The 25,524-nt window shown below is 53.5% G+C and overlaps 2 protein-coding genes across 2 annotated transcripts; both read left to right on the top strand.

Moving 5' to 3' along the window:
* Positions 1 to 1,045: 1,045 nt before the first annotated feature.
* Positions 1,046 to 17,286, top strand: FAM117A (family with sequence similarity 117 member A; the record flags this gene model as incomplete). Its single annotated transcript, XM_079547090.1, has 8 exons — positions 1,046 to 1,169; positions 10,679 to 10,848; positions 14,099 to 14,194; positions 14,706 to 14,819; positions 15,145 to 15,279; positions 15,747 to 15,969; positions 16,331 to 16,451; positions 16,947 to 17,286. The coding sequence occupies 8 exons, from the start codon at positions 1,046 to 1,048 to the stop codon at positions 17,284 to 17,286; spliced, it is 1,323 nt and encodes a 440-aa protein (XP_079403216.1).
* A 1,687-nt stretch (positions 17,287 to 18,973) lies between these two features.
* Positions 18,974 to 21,695, top strand: SLC35B1 (solute carrier family 35 member B1; the record flags this gene model as incomplete). The annotated part of the gene is made up of 9 exons (XM_079547002.1): positions 18,974 to 19,170; positions 19,246 to 19,349; positions 19,451 to 19,581; positions 19,810 to 19,840; positions 20,040 to 20,197; positions 20,478 to 20,604; positions 20,923 to 21,029; positions 21,300 to 21,453; positions 21,643 to 21,695. The coding sequence occupies 9 exons, from the start codon at positions 18,974 to 18,976 to the stop codon at positions 21,693 to 21,695; spliced, it is 1,062 nt and encodes a 353-aa protein (XP_079403128.1).
* Between the last annotated feature and the right edge of the window lie 3,829 nt (positions 21,696 to 25,524).

Below are 25,524 nucleotides of genomic sequence, written 5' to 3'. Positions count from 1 at the left end.
CTTCTGGTGAAACATTCTGAATTTCAGGTGTCTGAGGCATACAAAAAAATGGCAGACTCACTTGGCAGTAAAACATGTGTTAGAATTTCCTTCTGCAGCTTGTTTTTATGGCTGAAAGACAACAAACGTGAGCATGGGTGGAAAAGAAGACAGCAAGCAGCTTACACAAAGCTCAGCTCAGGAGCATGGATCTGAGGGCTGAAGGTTGTGAATAAGGGCAGGCAGGAGGCTGCTATGCCTGCTAGCTTGGCTAGCTGTTTGCACAGCTGGCCCATTGCAGAGCAGATGTGGGGGTGCCAGCACGGTGCTTATCCCGTGAGTAGGGGTTGTTCTACTTTCTGGTTTGCAGCACGGTGTCAGGCCATGCGCTCTGCAAGCTGCGGGAGTCTCGGCGAAATAAAAAAAAAGCCATACGTTTAGGGGGTGGCATGCGGCACAACAGCACCGGTATAAATTGGGCCAGGGCCTCGAGCCCCGCTCTCTTTGTCTGGGCCGAGGGGAGGCCTGGGCCGGGCCCGGCGCCGCCAGCCGCGAGTGGAGGGGAGCGGCCTGCGAAGGCGAAAGAGAAACCGCGTCCGGGGGCGTGAACGCCGCAGCGTGCCCCGCCGCTGATTGGCCGCCTGGCTGCCGAACACAAACACTGGCGACTCGCTCCGATTGGTGTTTGCCGGGAAGGGAGCTGGAGTGGGCACGCGATTGGTTCCACGCGGTAGGGCGGGATTTCCGTGGCGTTCTCCTGTGGTGATTGGTTTTGCTGCGGCTATGAGGAGGGCGAAGGGGCGGGACTTGCGGATCTCGTTCGTCAGTGATTGGCTTTGAAGAAAGGGATGACGTTTCTTGAGGATGGCAGCGTTTGCGATTGGCTACATTTACAGCGCGTGCGGCGAGGACCTCGCGAGGCGTCTTAATTGGCTTCTGCTAAGGGGGCGGAGCCTCGCCGCAGCTACCCCAATGAGCACCGGGCTCCTCCCGCTAACCCCGCCCCCGAGCGCTGATAAGCGGTGGCAGCAGCGGTGGGCGCTCAGTGCAGCGGGTCGGGCCGGGCATGGCGGGTGCTGCGAGCACCTCCTGCTGCCGCGGCGGGGCGGGGGGGCTCCAGCCGCTCCGCGCTACCGTCCCCTTCCAGCTCCAGCAGCGCCGCGGCGCCAGCGGAGACGGGGGCCGGGCAGGTAACTGCGGGTACCTCCTCCACCAACCGAGCTCCGGTGGGGCTGTGCTGGGGTTGTAACCGGCACCGGGGGACCCCTCCCGGGCACAGGCAGCGTCTGGTCCCGGAGCGCAGCCGCGGTGTGCTGTAATATCAATTCCCTTCCCCCCCGCTCGGCCCCGGGCGGTGCTGCGCGGCCGCGCTCGGGTCTTTAGGGCGCTACAGTCACCTCCGAACGGCCCGGGCGACAGCGCGTGGAGCTGGGAACTCGGGAAGGGAGGGGAAGGAGAGGCCCGGGGAGAGCAGAACGTGACTGCGGGGGGAGGGGGGGGGGGGGGATAGGGGAGCGGTCGGGACAAAGCCGAGCTCCGGCCCCACGCGTGGGGAGAGCTTCGCTCGGGGGTGGCTCCCAAAACCCGGCCCTTTGTTCGGTACCGCTGTGTTACAGCGGTGACTCGATTTCCCCTAATTCATCCTCAGTCGCATCGCGGAGGTTTCTTCCTGACTACTTCAGAAACACTGATTGAAATAGAACTTTTTGCTGACCTCAGCCTTCGGCTTTCCTTTATGTGCATATGGATGAGCTGCTCGTGGGACTGCTCCTGGGGGTCGGATTCTCGTTTGGCTGTAAATTACAGCGAGAAGCACTCAAATAAGCAACCAGAGCGTTTGGGTCTTAACTGCAGCCTTCACCGGGGCTGCATGGCAGCGAGGGGTGTTTGCCTGCTCGGCCGGGCAAGCAGCGTGCTGCTCCCATACTGAATGCAGCAGCTGCTTCCTCTGCCCTGCAGAAAGGAGTGCTGCAGCCCGTCCTGAAATGAGAATTAATAGCCTTTCCCGAAATACTGTGCTCTTCATTGCTTGCGATTGAGTCTCTCGTGCCCCTGGCAGGGTTTGCATTGATCGGAGGAGCTATTAGAAAACTACTTGCTCAATTTACACTTGAACCAAGTTAATGAAATAAATGTTGAGTGCTGGGCTCTTCTTCCTTCACAGTACTGTGCTGAAAGGAAGGTGAACTTGCTGCTAATAGGGCAATTATTCGGTAGCTTCAGATGTTACCAAAAATCAAACCTCAAAGAAAGGAGAGGCAGGAGGCTGCCTGCAGCCTTCAGCTGTGGGAGCTGAGTGCTGTGCCTGCACACGGCAGCGTGCAGCTTTCCCAGGGCAAAAAGGCTGCAGCTCCGCTGACACGAACCAGAATTGCTGCTCTTCATTTCTTCCTGGCTCTGTGCCTCACTGCTGGGGCTGTAGCAGCTTGATTTTTTCCTCTTGATCATAGGCATTTCGTATGCAGTTTTGTAAGTGTTTGAATTTCCATTGCTCTCTGCCTCAGTCGTAAGCCTCAATTTGCTCCCTGCATGTGTGGGAGCAGCGCACTGGCAGGCTTTAACCAAAAACTGCTATCGTGGTGATTCACCATCTGAGAGCTCTGCTCCCACCTTTTGGGAGCTGGGGTGGAAACGTGCTGCTTTGTCACCTCTTCCCCTTCTGTCTCAGCTGCCTTTCTGCATTGCTCTGGAGCTGCCTGGTTTTACAGGGATCTCTGTGCTGAGAGAGATGCTGTGAGATCCAGGGGCTGATCCTGCAGCTGCTCTGATAATAGAGGATCCCATTGAAACGAGGAGCAGCTGTTGAGTCTCTCAAAGGGCTTCTGTTGAAAGGGAGAGCTGAAGCTGGGGGATGCCAGGAAGTTAGGCTGAGAGCCTTTTAAAGGAGTTGACTTGCTGCTTAGAAATGGAGATATCACATTCATCGCTAGGCATCGTGACCTGTGCCACTGCTGTCTTTTTAAATTCTGTATCATCTTGAAAGTGCTCCGGCTTTCAGTGGTTAGGTGGGTCTGTGTTCTGGTTTCCTCCATGTTCAGGCCAGACCCATCCCTGCTGCATTCATTTCTCCCAGGTGAGGTGGACCTGGGGCTGATGGAGCTCTGTGGGGATGGAGGGCCTGAAGCTGAAAGCAGCCCATGGCACTGCTTGTGCTGTGTGTGCTCTGGGTTGTTTCCTCCCAAGCCCACATCGAAGCTCCTGCAGCATTGGAAGTTCCTCCCTCAGGCCTCCATGCTCGAGTTGCTTTGAGCTCCAGTCTTCCTCATCACAGAACTGAAACCTGGTTTTCTAAAGTAAGACGACCAGAAGTCTTTATGCTTTTTCCAGTGCAGCACTGGAGAAATAGGATTATTGAAATAGGAGCTTACATTTTAATGTGTGAACGTAGCATTTTGAGAACGTAAGCAGGTAAGTAAGCTTAGCTGTCTTAATTGGATCATGCACAGAGAAAAAGAAGATGGAATAGAGTAGAACAGCAAAGTCACGTTTTGTGTTACGAGTTCAGCAGTTTTTAGAACACTTCATTAAAATCAGAGTAAGTGAGGGTGAGGGCTGGACAAGAAGCTGCCTACCAGCTGCTCTTCCAAGCAGTGCTGGGGTTGATTCCTTGGAAGGAGGTAAGGCTGTGCCTTTGTCTTCTAAGCCCTGTGCAGGTTTGTCAGTGACGGTGTGGCAAAGGAGAAGGACAACAACAGAACTGCAGATCATCCTCCAGGAGCGTCTGACAAATGCTGGGCACCAATTCATGTCCCTTGTGAGCCTCTGAGTCTGAATCCTCACTGATGGCCAGCAGGCTTCCATCACCAGCACTGCTGCTCCGGACCTGTGTGTGCCTTGCAGCTTTTCAGGAAGCTGGTTAGCTGGGCTGACTCATCTCCTTGAGATTTCATTGCTTGCCTGCTCAACTTGCTTGCTTCTGAGATGTCCAGTTGTTTTGCTGCGTGGATCCTGAAGTAAGCAGACTGCCAAATAGCTTTATTTGGTATCTGAATGAAAGCCATGCCAGACGAGTGGGACACTGTAGGCAGTACTGCCCGAGTGTGTGTTTAGCAGAAAGAAAATGTCTGTTTACCTCTTGGAAATGCTGCGGGAGGGCTGCCTGCTTGATAGAGCAGTGCTGGTAACAGGGTCTCTTCTTCCCTTTGCAGGCCTCAAACAATGAGTGTGGGGGTCTCCTTTCTGCCTCCCCCATCTTATTAGTTGAATTTGGTAACTGCTTCAGGCCTCGCTGTGTTTGCTTTAGGAGTTGGTACCCAGTGGTGTTTCTGTATCCTGGGGATGTGTGTGAAGGCCCTCGTTACCAAAATAGCGCTCCAGATGTTCGTGGTGTCTGCTCCTGAGTTTCCCTTTATGCTCTTTGACACCTGCAGCTGTTTAGGGGGGCGCTTAAGCAAATGAACAAGGAGCACACAGATCTGCATGGTCTGTATCACAAGTCTGATGTGAAACTGAGAACTTGTAGGGAAGGAGCATCAGAAGGAGCAGTTCATTGGGTACCAGCTTCCCAGAAAAGAAACAAAAGCCCTCAAGTGTGGATGCAGAGAACTGCCATGGGAAAACTGCTGCCCTGTGCCAATGGCTGCTTTGCAAACTTTGCTTTCCCAAACGTTGAGATTCATCGCTCTGGAGTTCTGCTTTTGCCTTCAGGGTTTTGCTGTGGGAAAACAAGCTGATAGAAATAAAGGGTTAAGCACAGGCAGAGCTGCAATGGGGAAAAGCAGTCGTGTGGAGACTGATTTGGGATGGGAAAGCCCTGGAGATGCCCTGCTGCTGTGCTCTCCAGGAAGAATCCCGCTTCTGTCCTATGAAATCAAATCACTGCTGGTATAAAACAGCTGAGCACAATGTGTGGCTCAGGCTTGGGGTCGGAGCATTGCAGGTGGCTTTGTTTAATGTAGAACGAGTTGCTGGCCGAGTCATTGGAGCCCATTCATGGCATTGCAGTCCTCAGCTGATACGGATCGTACCTTCCATCTAAACCTGCTGCTCCCAGTTTGTCAGCCTGTGGATACGGGTGTGGGAAAGGGGAAACAAAGGACACGTCTATAACTAATCTTGACTTGTGTTGACGTTCTGTGGGTGAAACGAGTTTTTCCCTGCTTTCAAACTCTGGAGATGACATTTAAAGGGAAACGTGCAGGAAGCAGCAGCGGGGCCACGCGGTGAGTTTGATCTGCCCCTTTTATAGCAGAATGCTCCGCAGGAACGCTCGGCTCATTTGCCCTACATGGATGTTTGCTTCTGGATCTTTCCATCAGCTGGGGTTTGCCTCTCAGAGCTGCGTAGAGCACAGCCGAGTTCTCACATTTGTTGGGTAAGAACTGGAAGAACCTGGGCACTGATCTGTGCCGTTCCAGGTGGGGTGAACGTTTCCCTGTGTGACTGCGTCCTGCAAAGGAAAAAACAAGTGCTGCCAGAGAAGTGATGCTGAGCACCAAGTGCAGCAAGTTCTCTTTTATGCAAAGCTTGCGTGTTGAAATAGCGTGTGCATGGCAAGACCTTTAAGACTGACTGCAGCAGGTCGTCTTGGCACTTTCCCCATTGCTCATGCAGTTCAAGGTGATGGCTGGGGGCAATTGTGCTCGTACAAAAGATGTCCGTGCATGGATACAGGACTTGTAAAATCCATTCCCTTTCGGAATTTATGTTACTCAGGTCTCTTTGCCTTAAAAATGATGCCTGTGGTGCTGCCTGTGGGCACCTGGTCTTTCAGGGATGGTTGTAGAGGAAACCAGGCGAGCGTTGAAGATGGTGGCGTGGTTGGTCTGCGCAGTGGGAGATGGCTGCTTCTGTGCTGCCTGCGAGGCCTGTGTGCCACTGCACAGAGCTGCTGCTCCTGCCCTCCCTGTGCTTCTCCCACTTTGCCATCCTCTCAGTCTGCAGGAGTTACTGAGTGCACTTCCTGGCTTGGTCCCCTGGCTGCTGCCCTGCAGTGCCGTTCAGGCTGGTGCTGCAGTGAGCTGATAGCAGCTGTGCCGTTCTGCTGCCCCAGGTGGGAGGCACAAGGAAGGCTGTAGGAAGGAGTAGCAGATCCTGTGGCTTTATTCTTACTTTTTCTCCCTGATGAAGGCTTTTCTCAATAGTTTCACACTTGGTCTCTGCAGGCTCAACTGAAACTCATCCTAACGATGGCTGTGAAAGAGAAAGGGAGAAGGGCTTGTCGTGCAGCTTGGTGAGATTTATGTACCTGTATGTATAAAGCACAAGCCTCCTTTTTCCTTGTTTTCCAGCTCGATTGTAACTGTAGAAATACTGAGGATGTCTTTGCTGTGTTTGCTTTACTTTGTACTGGAAGATTTCCAAGGGCTCAGGAATCAAAGGTTCCTCACCTTGGCCCTGCCTTCCGCTGAGATCTTGGTTCCTAGATGCTTATCAGAATTGATTTAAAGAGGTGTAACAAAAGGGGGGGGAGGAAGACACCCTCAGCTCTGCTTTCATAGCTGGGGTTTCACTCTTCTGATAGGGATGTGGGTGATCTGAGCAGCTCCTTGGTCACCGCTCATTTTCCAGATCAGAGTGAACATTACCTCAAAATCTGAAGTTGGAACAGGTTTTTGCTCGTCTCTAAACCACCCTTACAGTCTGTGAGAGGCTGCCTGCCTGCCCTTCTGTTTTCTTCTGCTCTTCCACCAACTTCAGCATCCAGAAGCCCATCCAGAAACACAGCCCTCCTGCCAATGGGAGCAGATGGGTTTGCGGTACATTGGCCCAATGGAGGAAATGTTCACTTGGACCAAAGGCTCTGAGGAAGCTGAAATTCTTCAGATTGTTTTCTCATTTGGAAAACAAACTTTGAAAGAATTAAGATGAAGGTGAAAAGTTCAGCTCGTTTCCTCCATTCAGGGTGCTCAGTTCCAGTCCCTGGGCCGGGGAGCTGCTGTTCTGACTGTCCCAAGCAGCCTGAGCTGCTGCTGGCTCTTACTGATCTCTTCCTGTGATATTTATGGTTGCTCTGTCCAGCTGTAGTCGATGCAGCATCCAACCAGCAGGGCTGGGAGCCTGGGATCCCTTTGCTGGTGCTGCAGACCCCTGGCCTGGAGGTGTTGGTGCTCTTTGCCCTTGGCTGCAGGACGCTGCAGTCCTGCTTTCCCAGCGCTGTTCCCAGTGTTTTGTGTGCAGGAGAAGCCCTGAAGCAGAGGCAGATCTGTGTTATCCTCAGGGCTGTGTGCTTTTTGCTTTTCTCAAGCCATGTGTGTATGGTTTGAGCAACAGTCATGAGGGGGATTGCAGTCCAACCACAGCTTCTGTCTCCTCACCGGAAGGTGCGATGGATTTCCCTGCCTTTCTGTGTTAATGTGCATTGCAAAGAGCTCTGAAATCCCATCCTGGTACAACTGTGAGTTGCGTATCTTCCTAAAGGACAAAGGAACCAAAGCTTGAAGATGTGGCCAGAGGTGGAGATGTCAATTGTTTCATTTGCAGTCCTGTGGCAGGGCTGGATGCCAGAGGTTTTGCTGTGGCACTCAGTTCACGATGTGGTTCCAGACCTTCCTCATCCCTCAGTAGCCGTATGCTTGCAGTCCTTTCTGGATCTCTCATCGATTTCTGGTCAGAGTTTGAGATTTACTGTCACCTCTGCTTCCAGGCACCTGGCTGGAGCTCTATCTGTTCTCTGCATGCTGCCTCCCAGTGCTGCTCCAGCTCTGTGGTGCTTTGGTGCCCATTTGGTGCCCATCTGGTCAGCTGTGAGTCCCTGCAGAGGGACTGCCTCTGTCTGCAGATTGCTGTGCTGCACAAAGCAGAGGATTTACAGTTTTATTGTACGTAGAACTGCCTGCTTGCTTGCTGCTGAGAATTCAGTGCTATATGGCAGCAACCTGTCAGGTAGCCTGATTGATTCACCCTGGTGGGACTGAAGAGAGGCTGAAATGAGACCTGAACAGCTTATAACATCAGGGCTTCAGTTCTGATCTTGATCTCCACCATCTGCACTGCTGATCACTGTTCTGCCCTTGGTCAGGAGCGTCCCCTGGGTATGGGCTGCATTGTAAAGAGCATTGCAAGGTGTGGGTAAGAGAAGCTGGTGCAGAACTTGAATAATCAGCTGTAATTTCTGTTACAGTTGGGTGGAAGATATTTGCATGAGTTAATTATTGACCGAGTTGCTTAGGTTCCATTTCAGCCTGATGCTTCAGGAATGCTAACAGTTCTTGCTTAAGCCATTGAGAGGAAAGCTGCGTCCCAAAGCATTCCCTGTGCCTGGTTGGTGCAGAACTCAGGGGCTGAGGCTCCCGTTGCTCTGTGGTTCTCTTTAAAGCTGGCTGTATTGGAACGTGGGCTGTTGTTTCATGCTCTGTCACTTTAAGGCAGACTTCTCATGGCCGTGTTCCAAAAAATGTCAGGGTCTGAACAGCACGTCCCTCAATCTCTAAACAGCCTTCTGATGTGAGAGGGTGGGTTTCCCCAGGGTGAAATTGAGGGAAGGAAGGAATAAAATTTTACAACTCTAAAAAGAGAGCAGTAGTGGGAGCACTGTTGTTGTTTGCCATCATTTGTGGATTCAGCTCCAAGTGCTGCTCACTGAATGGTGACTCTGGAAAATGGAGAGATCCTTTTGGTTGTTGTTTTAATCAATGGACTGTAGGCGTTTCTCTTTTTAGACGCAGTGATGGTCTGGCTCAGGGTGGTTTTGGAAGCTCTGAGCTCCCCGTGTTGTGGCTGGGAAAGACCAGAGATCCTGCAGATCCAGAGCTCCATCCTGAAGGCTTCCTGCTTGTGCTTGCACGCATCACACCGATCTCCTGAACTTGGGGATGCGTGCAGCAATCGGAGCAGCCCAGTGGCTCCTGGAGGCGCAGCGATAGCTCTCTTATCTCCAGCAGCTCTGCTGTCACGTGAGAACTAAAAGCACCACAGCCAACACTTCCCAGCTGCGGAGCTGCCCAGACCCAGCACCGGTACCAGGTGGCAGCTGTGCAGCTCAGTGCGGAGCGCTGATAACGGCTCAGGGCTGCAAACAGGACGCTCCACCCTGCTGCAGCACCCCGCAGCCATGGCACGGCCTCCCTGCGTGCTGCTCAAAGCCCAGCTCTTGCCTTGTGCTGCTCCTGATGGAGCTGCTGTGCTGTGTGCTGTGGATCTGTCCTTGCTGTGCTCCAGGTGCTTGTGGGCTGAGTTCAGGGGCAGCAGCCACACGGGATGGAGGTGTGAGTGAGTGAGGAAGCTGCAAACGCTGAGTTTCTAAATTAGTGGTAGCTGTCTTAGGCTATTAACTGTTGGAAGCGGGGAGTGTGGCTTGAGATGCCAGCTGGGCCAGCACAATAAGCCTTTAATCCTGTGTGGACCTTGTGAGGTGTGGCTGTGGTGCAAGGACTAATGCTATTCCAGCCCTCCCACGTGGCTTTTTGTCCCTACCCTTCTCACCTGGAACTCAAATTCCACTTCTCAAATGGTATTTTAGCTGATAAAAAGAGGTATTTACCCAGCCACGTCCCCAAGCAGTGAGAGCTGAGACACCTCTGTAGAGGAATTTGGCACACAGCGTGGTGCTGGGCAGTCCTGATGCTGGCTTCAACGTGGTCAACTCACTGCCAGCCTTACCTTGAGTTTGGGGAGGAAGGAGAGAATGTCTGTGCACAGCACACCTGGAGCAGAGCTGCTCGTGGCCTCACTACCCTGCCAGGAGGCCATGGGGCTGATTCTAATATGCATGCTAATTTGCATGTCTAATCAAAATGAAATGCAAACAGACTTTTCTGCTGGCTTGAACTTGCCTTTCATGATTGCTGCTTTTTTGGGTTTGGTGATAACAGCTTTCAGCTGCAGGAGAGGGCAGCTGTGCTGTTGCTGTTTGAACTACTTGTATGCACGAAGCTTTTCCTCCTCGGTACCGTGGTAAAAATCTGCACGGGTGAGGGGTGGTCACCTCCTGGAAGAGGGAAGCTGGGCAGAGCAGGTGCTGGGCTGCAGGGTGGGTGCTGGGGTCCTGCCAGCCTGCCCTGGGTCACAGCAGCACTCAGGTTGTGCTCTTCCTTCCTGCTGGTTGCTGGGCGAGTGCCTGCAGCTGCCAACGGCAGCGAGGGTTCAAGGCTGCCTGCAGGATCCTGAGCTGTGCAGGTGTTCTCTTGGCCTCCCTTAGCTGGGAGCAGACGATTGCGTGCTTCCTCTGCTGAAGTGAAGGCGTGCAGGCTGCCCATCACTGCTGGGCCTTCCCACGGGAGGAGCCCGGGTTCTTGCAGCTGAAGCACTGCGCTCCAGCTAATAAGAAATGGGGCTCTGTGGACATCGTGGTGTTTTTTCCCACGCAGAAGCAAGGTTGCCCTGTTGAGCACTTCACCCGCTCGTGTGGCAGCTCCTTTGGCTTAGGATGGAATGTCTGATCACTGGTTTCAAGCAGGCACTGAAGGGCTGCAGTAAAATCTCCTGTTGTACAGAAGCAGTCACTCAGCGATAAGGGAGGGCAGGAGCTCCACCAGCCCTCACTGACCCACTCTGCTGCATGGTTCTGATGGCCCAGGAGCAGCAGTGCTGTGCTGTGCAACGTGGCCTGGGCACCAGAGCTGCTGCTGCTGCGGGGCTGGGAGCTCAGGGCCTTCGTTAGCACTTAAATTTTCAAGAAGCAAATGAGCTTCTCCAGGTTCTGTGTGCTCCCTCCCTTCTTGGGATCTCTGCAGTGGACGTGGGCTTGCTGGCAGGGGTGGCTGTTGCTGGAGCTGTGCTTTGAGAGCCTGAACGTCCTCCTCTGTTCTCTCCTGTGTAGCGAGTGTTCCCTGTGCTGCTGCTGCTGCAGAGAAGCCCTGCCGGCCCCGGCAGCCCCGCGTGCGTCGCACCTCCTCACTGGACACCATCGTGGGCTCCTACCTGCTGGGGCAGTGGCCACGGGATGCTGATGGTGCTTCTGCCTCGTGCATGAATGACAAAGCTACCCAGGTATGGATGCGGGCCGTGCGGGAAGTCCCTGGGCCAGGAAGGGGCTGCAGAACTGCAATGGCTGTAAACTGGGCAAAGAGAGGAAATGCTGCATTCCCCTCCATCCAGCTGCAGCTTTCTAGGAAGGCTGTTTTTCCCCTCGTGCTTTTCAGCTCCATGATTCCATTTCGGTGCAGTTAGAATTTCCTTGGCCTTGTTTGGAGGCAGATGGCCTCTGGCTTTCTGCTCCAGCCCTGGCTCACTGCTCGTTTTTTTTCTGGCTTGCAGCTATGGGCCAAGTCCTTATATAACACGCATGGGCTGCGTGCCACACGCTGAGACGGTGAGGGTGCTCCCACAGAAGGGCTCACTAACACAGCACAGCTCTACTGTAGGATGGAAAAGCTCCAGACCTCAAGGAACTCTTAGCAACCTGTAAATATTACTGCATGGCAGCAAATAGTGCTCGCCTATCTGCAGAGGTGAAGGAATTCAGGAGGATAAGAGCATCCGTTAGCTTAGCGAGCCGTTTGTTTAGCACACTCAATCTGTGTTAACTTGCTGTTTGATCTTTGCTGTTTGACAATTTATTCCTGGGCTGTTTGCAGGAAGTTCCCAACTTCCCTTGTCCTTTCCCACTGTGTTCTGCCTGCTTTTGTTTCAGTCCTGTGCCCAGCAGCGCTGCAGAGGACGTTCTGGAAAGGAAAAGATTTGTCAACCTTCATTTCTGAGTGAGGGAAGCGCGCTCCTCCTTTCTGTCCCAAGGCAGATCAGTGAGCGCTGAGCTCTGGCACTTTGCAGCCATTCAGTTTCTCTTGCATTCAGTCCTTGTGAGGAGAGGGCTGTGAAGTGGGGGCACCTCCTCAGGATGGAGCTGCTGGCTGTGCTCAGTGGGCCAGCTGTGCTGCAGCCCTGCTATCTGCAGATGCTGATGTGACCTTGCAACGTGCCAGTGAGAGGAGCAGTGATCTCCAGCATTCCACTGGTGTGCTCCACTGGTTTGTGTGCACATCAGATGACTTGGCTGTTGTAGAAGCTGGGAATGAAGTCCTCTGTTGTGGCCTGCTCTGTGCTCTAACAAAATGTTCCTCCAGGAGGCTGACGCCCCTTCCATGCTGTCAGCTCTGAGCTGGGACTTTCTCTGCCTGTCAGTACGTGTTTACTCTCCTCCTTCCACAGCTACTGATCAGCTGCTGTGCAGAGCTGTGTAGATTTGCTGTCGTAAGGTGCTTAAGTGAGATACAACTGCAGGTGCTCAGCGTGGGGGAGAGTGGCAGCAGCGTGCATAGCTGCAGCCTGCGCCTTTATCTTGCTGTGCAAAGTGTTTTTCCCCCCCTCTTTCTGAGGAAGCAGTTTTGCCACAGTTAGTACAAAAAGTTCTGTAATTTCCTTCTGCCGTGACACTCTGCCTAGAAAAGGAGTGGGATGCACAAACATTCTTTACTTTCAGGTTTTCCTGTTGCGAGAATCATCGCTTCTTCCTTTCTGGGCCCTGTTTCTTGGCAGCCCGGTGCTCTGGGTGTCACAGCAGTAGAGCAGGGTGTTAAAGGAGTTGTTGCTTTAGAGTCTTCAGGTGCCTTAAGTTTTTCTCACATCCTGGGCTCTTCCAGCAGCTGAAGCTGAGCTTCCCAGCCTCTCCTTCAGCAGTAACATGAGATGGAGCTGAGTCTTGCCTCTTCTAGCTTTCCTCCTTAGCTTTCCTACGTACGTGATCTGCTGGGATGTGAAATGACACAATGTTCTGGCATCAACACCGAACGCTGTCCGAGTTGTTTAGGAGAGACTATTTGAGGTAGGAAATGAGATCAGTTGTGCCATGTGCTCAAAGTGTGGGGTTAGCCTGAGCTGCAGGACTTCCTATGGGAGCAGCCTGCTCCTCCACGGGGCTGCTGAGGCTGCTCTGAGCTCAGCAGGACCTCGCAGTAATGCTTCAGGCTGAGCAGATTGCTTCTGTCAAACCAAACTGAGCGCTGCACTCTGTGGCAGCTGCTGTGCTGCCGTGCCTGCTGCTCACTGGTCCTGTGGATGAAGACTCAGGCAGGACACGCTGTGGTGGGAATGGTGTGCCCTGCTTTGGGGGGGGGTGCAAGGAGGGGCTGCATTGGAGCCTGTGACTTGGGGCAGGGTTGGATTTCTGTCTGGAAGTCTTCTGCATCCAGTTACCAAAGGAAAGCCTGGTACCTCTCCAGGTAACCCGCCTTGTTCCTTTGGTTTCAATACATACTAAAACACGTTTTGAGAGAAGAGGTTTCTGTCATCCTGCTGACTCGATGGGGCTGCTTCCAACAGCTGCTGTTCTCGCAGTGGCCTCAGGGGAGATGGAGAGCTGCTTGGAGAGGAGCTGTTCTCAGGCCCTTGCACCTCCGGGCAGCCCGTCCCTGAGGATGGAGGAGGGGAGCGCTGTCAGAGCCTCCCACAGCACGGCAGGCAGTGGGGACAGGGGCTGGGTGTTTTGAGAGGGCCTGACATGCGATGTTGGCACAAAGCAGCCCTGCAGCTGATGTGCCTTGGGAGCGTTCTGGTGCTGGAGGCTCCGCTGAGCAGGACTGAGTTCAGCGGAAGGAAGTTCACACCCATGGCCGATCAGATCAGCGGCCCCTTCTGACTGCCATTGATGCTCATAACGTGGCTGTTGCTTGGAAAACAGCTGCGCAGTGCGCTGGGGCTGTTTTTGTGCACCGAGAGCCAGCTGAGAGCTGCCAGCCCTTCAGCCAGTGAGCAGCACAGGCAGCTGGGCTCTTGCAGCACTCCTGCGGCAGCATCGAGTCTGCAGGCCAAACCCTGCTTTTGGTTACGCCTTTGAACTGCGATAATGGGAGCCTGAGGTCTCAGAAGCAAGCTGTGTGTTCTCACAGCTGGGTGAGGCTTTTCCTCTCTGTAAGGCTGCTGTGTACAAACGAGTGCTTGTGTCTCTACGTCACCCTGCTTTGGGCTGCAGCCCGCGCAGGCAGCGCCAGGGCGTGAGGAGCAATGGCTGTGCCTCACATTGCCAGGTACCCGTGGGAATTGAGGCACTGCCTTCCGAGCAGCTCAGTTGCCATGCAGGTCCGTGGGGCCCAGTTTTCCTTCAGAGGCACAGATTCGGTTAAAATGGTGAGGTTTTGGTGAGTGCTGAAAGAATTCGGTGCGCTTTACTGAGTGACAGTGGGGGAGGACTGGAGCAGGGCTGTGAAGGAGCAGCAGTTGATTGCTTTTATTCTTTCGGGCTCTTCCAGCAGCCTCAGAGCAGTAAGGGTTGCGATTGTTCTCAGCAATGTTTCTCCTCATTCAGACCCCGGTGTCCTGGCATGATGCAGAAGTGGGAAAAGCCAGTTCCAGTGCTCACAAGCGTTCTGCTTCCTGGGGAAGCACAGATCACCGCAGAGAGGTAAAACAGATCGCTCCCAGCACTTGAGCAAGGTCTGTGTTAGCTGCTGACGTGCAGGAGGCTCCTGCTTGCATGGGAGGGGAGTGGGAGGACGGGGTTGTAGTGTTAGATGAGATGTTAGCCCTCATTCTCACCCCTAATGCTGTGCTTGGACAGGAGGCTGATCTCACAGGCAGCTGTTATAAAGAAACTCCTCTGGAGCTCAGCGCATTGCTGGTAGGTGTCACAGTGTGCGTGGGCTCCAGCAGGGCCTGTGCTGCAGGTGGAAGATAACCCAGATGCAGCGGCGCTGCCCACGTTGCCAAGGGGCAGCTTTTGGTGAGGCCTCGTGGGCAGTCCTTGCTCATCCTTGGAGAGGCAGAGCAGCTTGTTGTGCGATGGGAGCTGACACTATTTTGGCACTTCCTCATGGGGCGAGAGAGAGGGGAGGAGAGAGACAAGATGTGATTATTGATTTTTGGTGGAGGTGTATTGGCTTGCCTCATTCTGCAGCTGAAACTTTATTTGCTAGATTGCCAAACTGAAGCAGCAGCTCCAGCGAACGAAGCTAAACGGCAGAAGTGGCAAAGAAAAGGAGAAGAGCTCCCCGCTGCAGGGGGACCACGCTGTGCTTGGATCGCTGCGGGTAGGTTGATGTAGGCTCACACCTCCCCGTGCTGTCAGTGCGTCCCAATGAGATGAGTGCAGACATCCCAGCTGTTCTCAGACTTCTGAGAAAGGGGGTGGGGGGGTGGAAGGGGGGCGTTTTTTCTTCCTCCTCACTGCTTCAGCAGATCCCCGTGCTCTGACCAGCACTTGGTGGGTTTCTGTGGCTCTTCTGTCGGTCTTTGCCAGTCAACCTCCTCGAAGGCTCTGGCTGAGCACTGGAGTGCTGTGATATCAGAATGGAACTGAGAAATGACTGAGTTTGTGCTGCCACAGCTAACATCTTTCACTCTGGGTTGTTGCAGGACTCTCCTTCAGGCTTCCTTTCTCTGTCTCCTGTTTTGAGGCTCAGTCCTTGCTTGCACAGGAGCCTGGAAGGGCTAAACCAGGAACTAGAGGAAGTGTTTGTGAAGGAGCATGGAGATGAAGAGCTTTTGAGGGTGAGTGAAGCTTGAAGGATCGCCCTGAATCTCCTGGATGGTCTCTGAATGCTTTCCTCTCGTGACGCTCGCTGCCCACAGCTGCTGCTGGGCCGTGGGGATGATGTCTGTGTTCAGTTCTGGGCACGTAGCTGCCTGAACGGCTCTGGGCTTCCCTCCTTAGGCTTGGTGCTGTGGGAGATCAGCCAGCAGGAATCTCAGCAGCACTGAGGCACTGTCTTAGATCAGCATCCAAAGGCTGCTTCATACCATGCAGGTGTGGGAGGTGATCCCAGCCAGCCTGTGAGCAGAAGTGGCGCAGGAGATGCAGAAGGGTCTGTGTCCTTCTGCTCTGTCTGTGGCTGAGCCTCTGCTGGGAGGCAGCACCCCAAAAAATACCGTCTGTAGGTGCAACTGCTTCCTCACCTTTTCTGTGGTGGAAGGGCTGGGTTTCTTCTTGTCCTGCTGAGATTTTGCTTTTTCCCTAGATCTTGGATGTCCCAGATGGCCACAGAGCACCAGCACCTGCTCCGAGGGGCTCTGGGGATGCCTCCCTGATGCTGGAGCCCAGCAGTGGCAGCTGCAGCAGCCTCTCGCTTTCTCCTTCCCCTTCTGTGCCTCTCCGCCTTTCTCCACACACTCCAGTGAGACTGGTGGCAGAAGAACTCTCCTCTGCTGTGGATGAGGTGCAGTTGGATCCGAAAGAGAAAGGCAAGCGCTGAGCCCGTGCGGCTGGGAAGCTGTGGGGGGATGAGGAGGCTGTGTGATGGATCCAAGCTGCAGATGAGGTTGGAAGGGATCTCGGCCACTTTGAATAATGGTGGACTTCCTGAGCCCTGCTAATGGGTCTCCAGGTGGATGCTCTCCTGTTGTGCTGCATGGTGGTTATGAGCAGGGAGCTACACAAATAAAGTGCTTTGGGTTTAGCCCACAGCCACAGGGGTACTGGGAGAGCACGCTTGGGATTAGCTTAAACTTCTGTTGGATCAGATGATCCTACAGGTCGTTTCCAACCTTGTGATTCTATGATTCTCATAAAAATTTCTTTAAAAGTATCTTTCATCTCTTGTAGAGGAGGGCAGCCCTTCTCCAGTCCTGGCTTTCGCTTCCTCTCCTCGGCCCAACCACAGCTACATGTTCAAACGGGAGCCTCCTGAGGGATGTGAGAAAGTCCGGGCCTTTGAAGAAGCTTCGTAAGTGCGAGGAGTTGTGGCAGAGGAGAGCTCAGCTGGGGTTGCTCCTATGGCAGGATGCTGGGGTGGGAGCAGCTGAGCCTCCAGTTGTGCTGTTGTGCCCTGCTCTTAGAGAACAGCCTCTAAGAAACACTGCAGCAAAACCTTGGCTGCTCGGATCCTGGTGGAAGAGGTGAAAGCTGCAGTGTTAACCCTGAGACACACTGGGAAGGGTGCTGCGATTTCTGCCCTTCCTAGGCAGTAGATAACTCTCAGCCAGCACAGCCCCTCGAAAAGAGAGCTGCTTTTCCTGTAAATAAGTGTGCTTTCAAAACAAAACAGCCTCGTCGTGCTGTTCTGTGCATGAGGAGCAGCCCGGCTCACAGCCCAGCGACTCAGCTTTTAGTCAGGCTCTTTGAAGAGCACGCAACCCCAGGTGTTCTCCCTGCAGCCGCAGGCAGTTTGGTGCTCTTGGGGAGCATCTGTTGCTGATCACATCCTCTGTGTCTCTTTCAGCTCCAGCCCTGACCACACCTTTCAGCCTTCCTGCCCGGATAAGAACAAAGTGCACTTCAACCCCACGGGCTCTGCCTTCTGCCCTGTCAGCCTGGTGAAGCCTCTCTTCCCAAACGTGGGCTTTCTCTTTAGCAGGGGCTTTCCAGCATCATCCAGCCCTGGCACGGGCGCGTTTACATCCTGCCAGCCCTCGGCCCCCACGCCATTCCTTGGGGCACGGAAGGACGCTGCTGTAGATAACTTCAGCGACGCCTCCAAGTCGCCTTCACTCAATTATGAACACTGGAAACGTGGGCAGCCAGAGGAGAGCGTCGTCTTCCACAGCTCCCTCGTTGTGTGAAGCCTTTGGGAAAGTTAGCCAGCAACAGCAGCTCTGGCTCCTCAGTGCATCTCGGCCATCCCATGGAGATCAGTGCCTTGAGGTTGGGACTTGACAGCCAAGGGGCAGCGCTGGGCCTGAAAACCACAGCGGGCTGCCAAGGATGAAAGCAGCTGTGAAGTACCACGTTCCACAGGACTCCTCGCTGCTGCGGGAGGGGCTCGTTTCCCCGAGCCTCCCCTGTTGAAAGCACTTTCCTGCGTTGAATTGTCATTTCCTGTATGATTGTTTTGCTGGTGAAGAGCAGCTGGGCACCCCTGCGGTGGGCGGAGCTGCGCTCCGGGCCTCTGAGTGCAGTTGAGCCGGAAGGATTCAGGTGGAGCTTCCCAGCGCTTCTCATCCCAGTGCTTCTCATCCCTGCTGCTGCTGCTGCTGCTGCCCGGTGCTTGCTGAGCTCTGGGAGGTGGGAAGGGGGAGAAGGGTCTCGTAGGACGGCTGCTCCAGGGCCGTGGGAGCTGCTGTTGATCTGTATTGGTGGCACAGACAGCAGCGTTCTCTGCCTGTGCCTCCATGGACGCCTTCAGCCCCTGAAACCCCAGAGCTTTGAGGAGCCCTGAGGCAGCTGTGCTGAATGGGGGGTAGGGGAGCGCAGGTGACCGAATGCCGCCTTCTACAGGGGGAGGAAAACTTGCCTTACTGCAAGGAGTGAAGGAGAGAGATGGTGGCTGCTCAGGAATGGCAGAGCTGCCTGCTGGTGTCCCCGGTGCTGCGGCCACATTGCAGGAAGAGAGGATGGGGTGCTGGAAGGCGCCCGGCCTTGAGCCCACACAGCTGCACAGCGGGGCTGGGGCTGCCTGGGGGGGGTGTGGGGTTCGTGGGCCGCAGAGCAGAAAGCAGAGCGGTGACACGAGGACACAGATGGCAAAAAGCCTCTTAACAGCGGCGTTTGGTTGTGTTCTGTTGCAAAGGCTCTGGGTTGTACTGAAGAAGCCTATTTTCTTATATCTGATGTAGAAACTCTATTTTCTTCCAAAGACACTATTTTTGCAGCTGTTTGAAGTTTGTATTTTATGTATGTATTGCAAAGCTTAAAGGAGGAACGTTAGATTTGGAGTTGTGTTTAGAGGGGTTTTTGCAGATGCTGGTGTTGACAGTTACATGGAGAAAATAAACTATTTCATGCATCCGGCAGCCCTCGTGTTGGGGGGGGGGGGGTTGGATTTAATATTCCCGAGTCTGACGGGGGGCGGAGCGCTGGGAGGCGCTGAGCGGAACTCCGGGTGGAGGGAACGTAGCGAGCCCGGCCGCCGAACGGCTCGGCGCTGCGCATGCGCACGGCACGCCCCAGTCGCTCGGGCGACGGCGGGAACGCCACCCGGGCTCCGCCCCCTGGCCGCACAGCCAATCACCGCGCTCCACATCTGCTTGCGTCACCGCCGGGGCAGCGCTCACTGAAGGCCCCCAGCCCGGGGCTGCCCCACGCGCTGCCTGTCTCCAGAAATCCCCGCAGCCGCGATCGTGGCCGAACCGCGACGGCGGCGACCTCGGAGAGGAGGCGAACGGTTTCGTTCCGCAGCTCCGGGATGGTTTTGCTCAACGTCTCCCGCCGCTCGTCCTCCCCCAACCCCGCCGCGGATCCGGCAGCGCGGGGGGCGGGCGCGGCCGGGCCGGGCGGGTCCTGCGCCGCGGGCGGGCGCACGGTGCGTGTATGAGGCCGCCCGCTCCGCCGCCGCCGGCCGCCCTGCGCGATGTGGCTTTGGACGTGGGCCCGGCGCTGAGCGGCCGCGCCGCCGCTATGGGAGCGAACGCGGGCGGCCCCGCGCTGCCCGAGCGCCTCCGCCTGCCCGTCTGCTTCCTGGGCGTCTTCGCCTGCTACTTCTACTACGGCATCCTGCAGGAGAGCATGTGAGCGGGCGCGGGGCCGGCCCGGGACTCGGGTTTTTCCCCGCGCCGCCGGCTCACCGCGTCCCGCTCTTGCAGCACGCGGGGGAAATACGGCGACGGCGCCCGGCAGGAGAAGTTCACGTACGCGCTGAGCCTGGTCTTCATCCAGTGCGTCATCAACGCCGCCTTCGCTAAGCTGCGTGAGTCCGGGCTGCCGGCGGGGCTCCCCGCGCTCCGCGGCTCTGAGCGCCCTGAGCTCCGTCTCAGCCCTGACGCTTCTCCTCCCTCGCTCTCCCCGCAGTGATCCGTTTCTTTGACTCCGCCAGGGTGGATCGCACGCACAGCTGGCTGTACGCCGCCTGCTCGCTCTCTTATCTGGGCGCGATGGTTTCCAGCAATTCGGCCCTGCAGTTCGTCAACTACCCGACCCAGGTGAGAATCGGCCGCTCCGGGAATGGAGCTCCGTTCGCCGGCTGGGAGCTGCTGCTGACGGCTGTGGGCTGCAGGTTTTGGTTTTGCGGTCGCTGTGTGGCGGGGCTTTGTTGGCTTTCCTGCAGGAGCTGCAGTGTGTCGGTGCCGGTCGGGTCGCCCTCGTGTTGGGCTCACGCTGCAGGCAGGAGGTTGGTGTGCAGGTGGTTAATGTGCTCTTTTTTTCGATAGGTCCTAGGCAAATCCTGTAAGCCCATTCCAGGTAAGCAAATTAAAATGCTTCTTTGCGTGTATTTCTGTGGGTTTCTCGTGTCCTTTGACTGATCCGAGGAGCTCAGCTGTAAAAACAGCGCTGTGTTGCAGGAACGGCAGCTGTGCACCATTCGGCCCCGTGTTCTGTTCTGTGGGCTGCTGTATTCCCAGGTGAGGATGTGGGCTTCATGGTGTCGCTTCTTTTGCAGTCATGCTTTTAGGTGTGACTGTGCTGAGGAAGAAGTACCCGCTGGCCAAGTACCTCTGCGTCCTCCTGATAGTCACAGGCGTGGCCCTGTTCATGTATAAGCCCAAAAAGGGAGCTGGAGGTGACGACCACATCTTTGGCTACGGGGAGCTCCTTCTGGTGAGTGCTGCTGCAGTGCAGTGAGCTCAGGGCTGCCTGGTGGGAGGATGGAGCAGGGAGAGCTTTGTACAGCAAGAGCACCTTAAAGCTGATGTGGAAATGCTTCCGTGCAGTGGGCGCCTCATCGAGTTTGAGGGATGCACGTCTCTTTCTGTCTGTTCTGAGGTGGCATCATTGGTGTTTAACAGCTGTTTGGGATGCCTCAAACGAGGGAGGGAGCTGAAGGTCTTCACCCTAGAGAAGGTTTTGCTTTACTCGTATCCCTGTCTCCTTTTGTCAGTTGCTGTCGCTGACCTTGGATGGGCTGACAGGTGTCTCTCAGGACCACATGAGAGCTCACTATCAAACCGGCTCCAATCACATGATGCTGAATGTTAACCTCTGGTCCACCTTGTTCCTGGGAGCTGGTAAGGAACGCCCTGCACAAAGTACGGCCTGCCCTGCAGCGCCCTGCGGGAGCAGCGCCGTGTTCTGCTCCCTGAAGGACTTGGAAACGCTCGTTGCAAAAGAGCTTCAGTTTGGGTGTTCGGTGTCTGGGTGTTCGGTGCAGCTCTTCCGATGCCCACCAGAGGGCGCTGCTTCACACACAGCTTAACTCCCCAGCTGAGCTCCGTGCTGAGCAGCCCTCCGTGCTGCCGGCTGCGTTGGGAATGTGAACTGAGGTTATGCTCCGTAGGCTGAGATGATGCTCGGGTGAATAACTTCTCATCCCGACCTTCCCGCAGGGATCCTCTTCACTGGAGAGCTCTGGGAGTTCCTGAGTTTCACTGAGCGTTATCCCAGCATCATTTACAACATCCTGCTGTTCGGCCTGACGAGCGCGCTGGGTCAGGTAAACTGCCCTTGTTCTGCAGCCTTCACTGGGGTTTGTTTGCACAGCTGGGAGATGGCAGAGCAAAGTTGCCTCGCTTTCTGTTGCTTTGGTTATCGCTGCTTTCCATGTCGGCTGCCACGAAATTAAAATGGTTATATGGAAGTAATGGGGAGCTGAAAAAAAAAAAAAGAACAACCCGAAAGCTGTTCTTTCAGCTCTGGCTCTGTGGTTGAAAATGTGATCCCGGCTGTGTCTTTTTGTGATGAAGAGCACCTGTTTGTTTTCCAGAGCTTCATTTTCATGACGGTGGTTTACTTCGGACCTCTGACCTGTTCCATCATCACCACAACACGCAAGTTCTTCACCATTTTAGCATCCGTCATTCTGTTTGCCAATCCCATCAGCAGCATGCAGTGGGTGGGGACGGTCCTGGTGTTCCTGGGTAAGTCTGGGAGCAGAGCTGAGCTCTTCCTTCCGTTAACATAAACAGCGCTCAGCGGGGGCAGCTGTAAAAGGTGCTGGTCAGAAAATGGAATTGTGTGGAACGCTTCTGATGGAAGTGTGCTGCAGCTTTGAGCGGGGGAAGAAGAGGAAGCTTTCCGTGCACGCAGATTGCTTTGTCTCTTTGCAGGCCTTGGACTTGATGCCAAATTTGGAAAGGGAGTAAAGAAGACGTCGCATTGAGGAGGCGGTGGATCTGTGCTGTCGGAATGAACTTTTAATTTATTGTCTTGTACCTCAAAGTCTGTCATGAAACTGGACTCAGGATAGGTAATTAGAAGGGGAATGTTTGGATTTTTTTGTTTTGTTTTAGTTTTTTAATTACGAATTGCTTCAGTTTTAACTGTAATCAAGTATGATGGTTTTTTTCTGTAATCGAAGGTGCAGTACTAGATCCTAGCAGCAGGATGACATTCTTGCCTTAACAGAAAAAAAAAACTTCCTATCTTTATTAAAGAAAAGGAAACAATGGCCTCTTCTCCAGGACTTTGATTTCTTGGCTGACGGTGGGAGGCAGAGCACAGCTTTCTGCAAGGAGAGGCGGTCAGAATGGCGTTAGCATGGTGCAGCCTGGGGAGGTCCAGGATTAAATGCCTGTGTTGAAGAGGATCCTCTCTCCTGGCTGATTGTGTGGTGATTTTCACAGCGGAGCAGGCAGTCGGACGTTCTGCTGTTAACACAGTGTGTTGCACTGCATTCTTCACTTGAGCCCTTCTGAACAGGCAGCCCTTGGCGTATATAAAAACGTACAGGAAATCTGTTGAACCGCCGGGGTTAAAATGAATTCTTTTCATCTCCCCCTGCAGAGGAAGGAACAGGAACCTCTGCTGCTAAACTGGTGCCAAGGTTGTGTGACAACAGCTTCTGAATGTTGAAAGGGCCCTTGTTAATTAACCGCTATCATGGCGAGCTGCCGCTCCTGGGCGCAGGCTGGGTCCCAGTGCTGCGGGGGGAGGAGCTGCTATCAGAACGATGCCTGCAGAGCTGGAGAGCAGAATTCTCCACAGAACAAACTTTACACATGAAAGCACGTTTGCACCAGCTGTCGCTTGGTCTCCATCTGTTCTGTGGCTTTGGCCTTTTGCCCCTCCAGATGGGATCTTGATCTCTTTACTGAGCGGCTGCTGTAAGTCTCCCTTTCCAGCCCCTTCTACCCCCACCTCTGCAGTATTTCTTACAACTTTTTCGGACTCCAATTTGTTTTTCATTTAGTCTGCCTCGTTATCCTGTAGCGCTACTCAAACAACACATTTCTTGCAGAATTAAACCTGAGGATATGAAAGGTTTTGTTTTTTTCTGTCACTCTCACCTCCTTGCTGACTTGTGTTGCCTTAAAGGTCAGATGATAAGTAGCAAACAAATGTGTTCTCAGTAGTAGAGAGCCACAAAATAAAAGCTTCTGTGATTTAACTCCATGGATGCTGCTTGATGAACTTCGTGCTGGCACCTGCTGCCGTATGAAGATCCCAGCTGCCCTGAAAACAGTATATTCAAGGTAATTAATTGCCATTTCATAAATGGGAGCAGAAATATTGAATGACTTGTGCTGTGCGATAGATAGCACTGAGTTATGGTGCTGTCTGAGTGGTAAAGGTGTCTTTGCTCTGCAGGACTTGCTGCTGAGGGATAGAGGAGAGTCTTTTAAATTCAGCTAGTTCTCAAATTGAGAACCAGAATCAGCAGAAACACTCACAGTTCTGCAGACTCGTTTTGCCCGTTATTAAATAAGTAATCTAATGAGGAATAACCCCCCATCACTGTGCACAATGCAAACAGCTGAGAAATGCCACAGATCACTTCCTCAGCCGTGTTCCTCCACACGATCAGGAAAATTATTCAGACGCATCACCTGTTAATTCCCAAACCACCTCTCTGCTCTAGGGAGCTTGCTGCAAATAAAAGGGAAATGACTCTGTTTTGATTCCACAGAAGCAGATTGCTTATTAGCTGTAGTTCTTTAGTCGCCAATGCTCCTAAGGACGCATGTGATCAGAAATGGAGGAGCTGAGACGTCACCAGTCTTTCTCCACTGCTGTGAGGCTGTTGTTTGTGATCTCCCTAATTTGCAGCACCTCGAGCCAAGTTACTTCCTGAGGACTGGCTGAGAGGAGGCACCTTCCAAACTGCTTTGGTGTGTGTGTTGGAAAGACCACAAGACTGCTCTCTTCCTGAGCTTTTTTCCTCTTCTTGCCCTGAGTCCAGCTGTAGCTCTAGAAAGGGTGTCTGATTGAAAGGAGAAAAAAAAAAGACTTAGCATTGCTAAATGATTCCTGAACCGTGGAAAAGAAGCTATCGGGGGCTCGAGGGGTGTTTTCTCAGACCACAGGTCTGGCTGTCCTCTTCCCCGTGCCGCAGCAGCCTGGAGGACTGGCAGAAATTAAAAAGCTGGGAGCTTTCTAGGGCCTATTTTCTAAGCCAAGATTCGTCTTTCCCAGTATCTCCAACTTGTCTGTATTCAGAGCACAGACATAAGGATCAGCCTGCCAAGAAGAAAGAAAATAAAGGAGATTTTCTCTCCGATTTCTGCAGGCTGCCTTGACCCACTTTAGCTCTAAAGCCTATTCCTGGTGTGGCTCCAACTTGGTTCTCACTGCACCTCCACATCTTAGTAAGAAATTCTTAAAGCCGGCTCTTGTGCTCACCCTGAGTCTGAATCTTTTGGATTTCCTTGGACAGCTTTGCTGTCTTTGCTCCAGACCTCATGTACTGCGAGATCCCAGAGGAGGCTGCAAAAGCAATTCGAGAAGCTATTTTCAAATCAGCACTGGCTTTTTTCATGGCTGGTTTTAACAGTGCTGCCACAGAACAGGTCTCCAGCTTTGAGCTGCCAGGAGGGCTGCTGCAATGGCTCTCCCCAGTGACAGGCTGATTTCCACGTTCTCAGAAGCCTGCCTGGTGGCTTCTGCTGTGTGTTCCTGCTTGACTTCATCCGTCTCCAGATAAATACAAGGAAACTTCCAAGGGAACCGGGTTTACAAGCTAATGAAGTTCTCATCCTGTGTTACTTTGTATTATTAGAAGTGTTAGCTCCTCTCGGAGGCACCTTTTGCAGAGGAGAAGCTGTTGAACTGTTCTGTTGGCTTTGTTCTTTTTTTTGTAGTGTCTTCAACCCGAGGGCAGAAGGCAGAAATTCAATCAGAATGCTGGGATTTCTGATGGAGTGTAGCAAAGGCTTTCTGTCTTCAACTAAGAGATGAGTAATCAACAAAACAGTTACAGTTTATTCTGGCTTTTCTAGATACTGCATAACACCTGGTGTGTGGCTACGCAAAGGAATCTTTAGCCTAACTATTGCTGTCCAGTTGTGTTTTGCTGCTAAGTGTTTTGTGGCAGCATGGGCTCCGAATTCATCAGAAGTGTAGAGGTGTTGAGGACTGAAGTGCAGCACCCGTGTTCTCTGCCAGCAGTTTGGGCTTTGCCTGTTCTGCTGCATTGCTTTGCACGTCTCTGCTCTTCTAGACACTCCCCAGTTCATCACAGATAAGCTAAGTGAATTACAAAATAATGATTATATATATATATATTATATTCTATATATAACATGAGGTTTTTTTAGGGTGGTGTGTTCGATTTGTCACTTATTTTTCTTTCCCCAGCTGCAAGCAATAGCTTTATTGTGATAGTGGAATATTTTCCAAAGCGAAATCCGAGGTGTCAACGCTCTTTGCAGTCAGGATGGCAGATGTTCTGAACACTCACTGCATGTTTCCAGTTGGAGCTGACTTGCCAAGGAGTTACTAAAGCGAAATCTTGAGGCTTGCTCCTTCATTAGCAGATGAGTGGCCTTTCTGTGAGGAGAAGGGAACTGAGTCGAGTAGGACTTGAGTTTAAGTGCCTTAGAAAAAGACCTGCAAGTGCAAAACACAAAGGTCGGACAAATTAGGCAGCCATTCCACCTTGCCTTTTCTCGTTGGGTCTGAAGTGCCGGCCCTGAGTCCCTTTATGAGTCAGGCAGTTACCAGCAGGGGGAACTCTTTCAATAATTTTCAAGGAACATGAGAAGGAAGCAACA

The sequence above is a fragment of the Tetrao urogallus genome, assembly GCF_951394365.1.
Source record: "Tetrao urogallus genome assembly, chromosome: 26".
NCBI classification, from domain to species: domain Eukaryota; kingdom Metazoa; phylum Chordata; class Aves; order Galliformes; family Phasianidae; genus Tetrao; species Tetrao urogallus.
The sequence above is the reverse complement of the archived record's forward strand: the minus strand, read 5'-3'. Positions and strand labels throughout refer to the sequence as shown.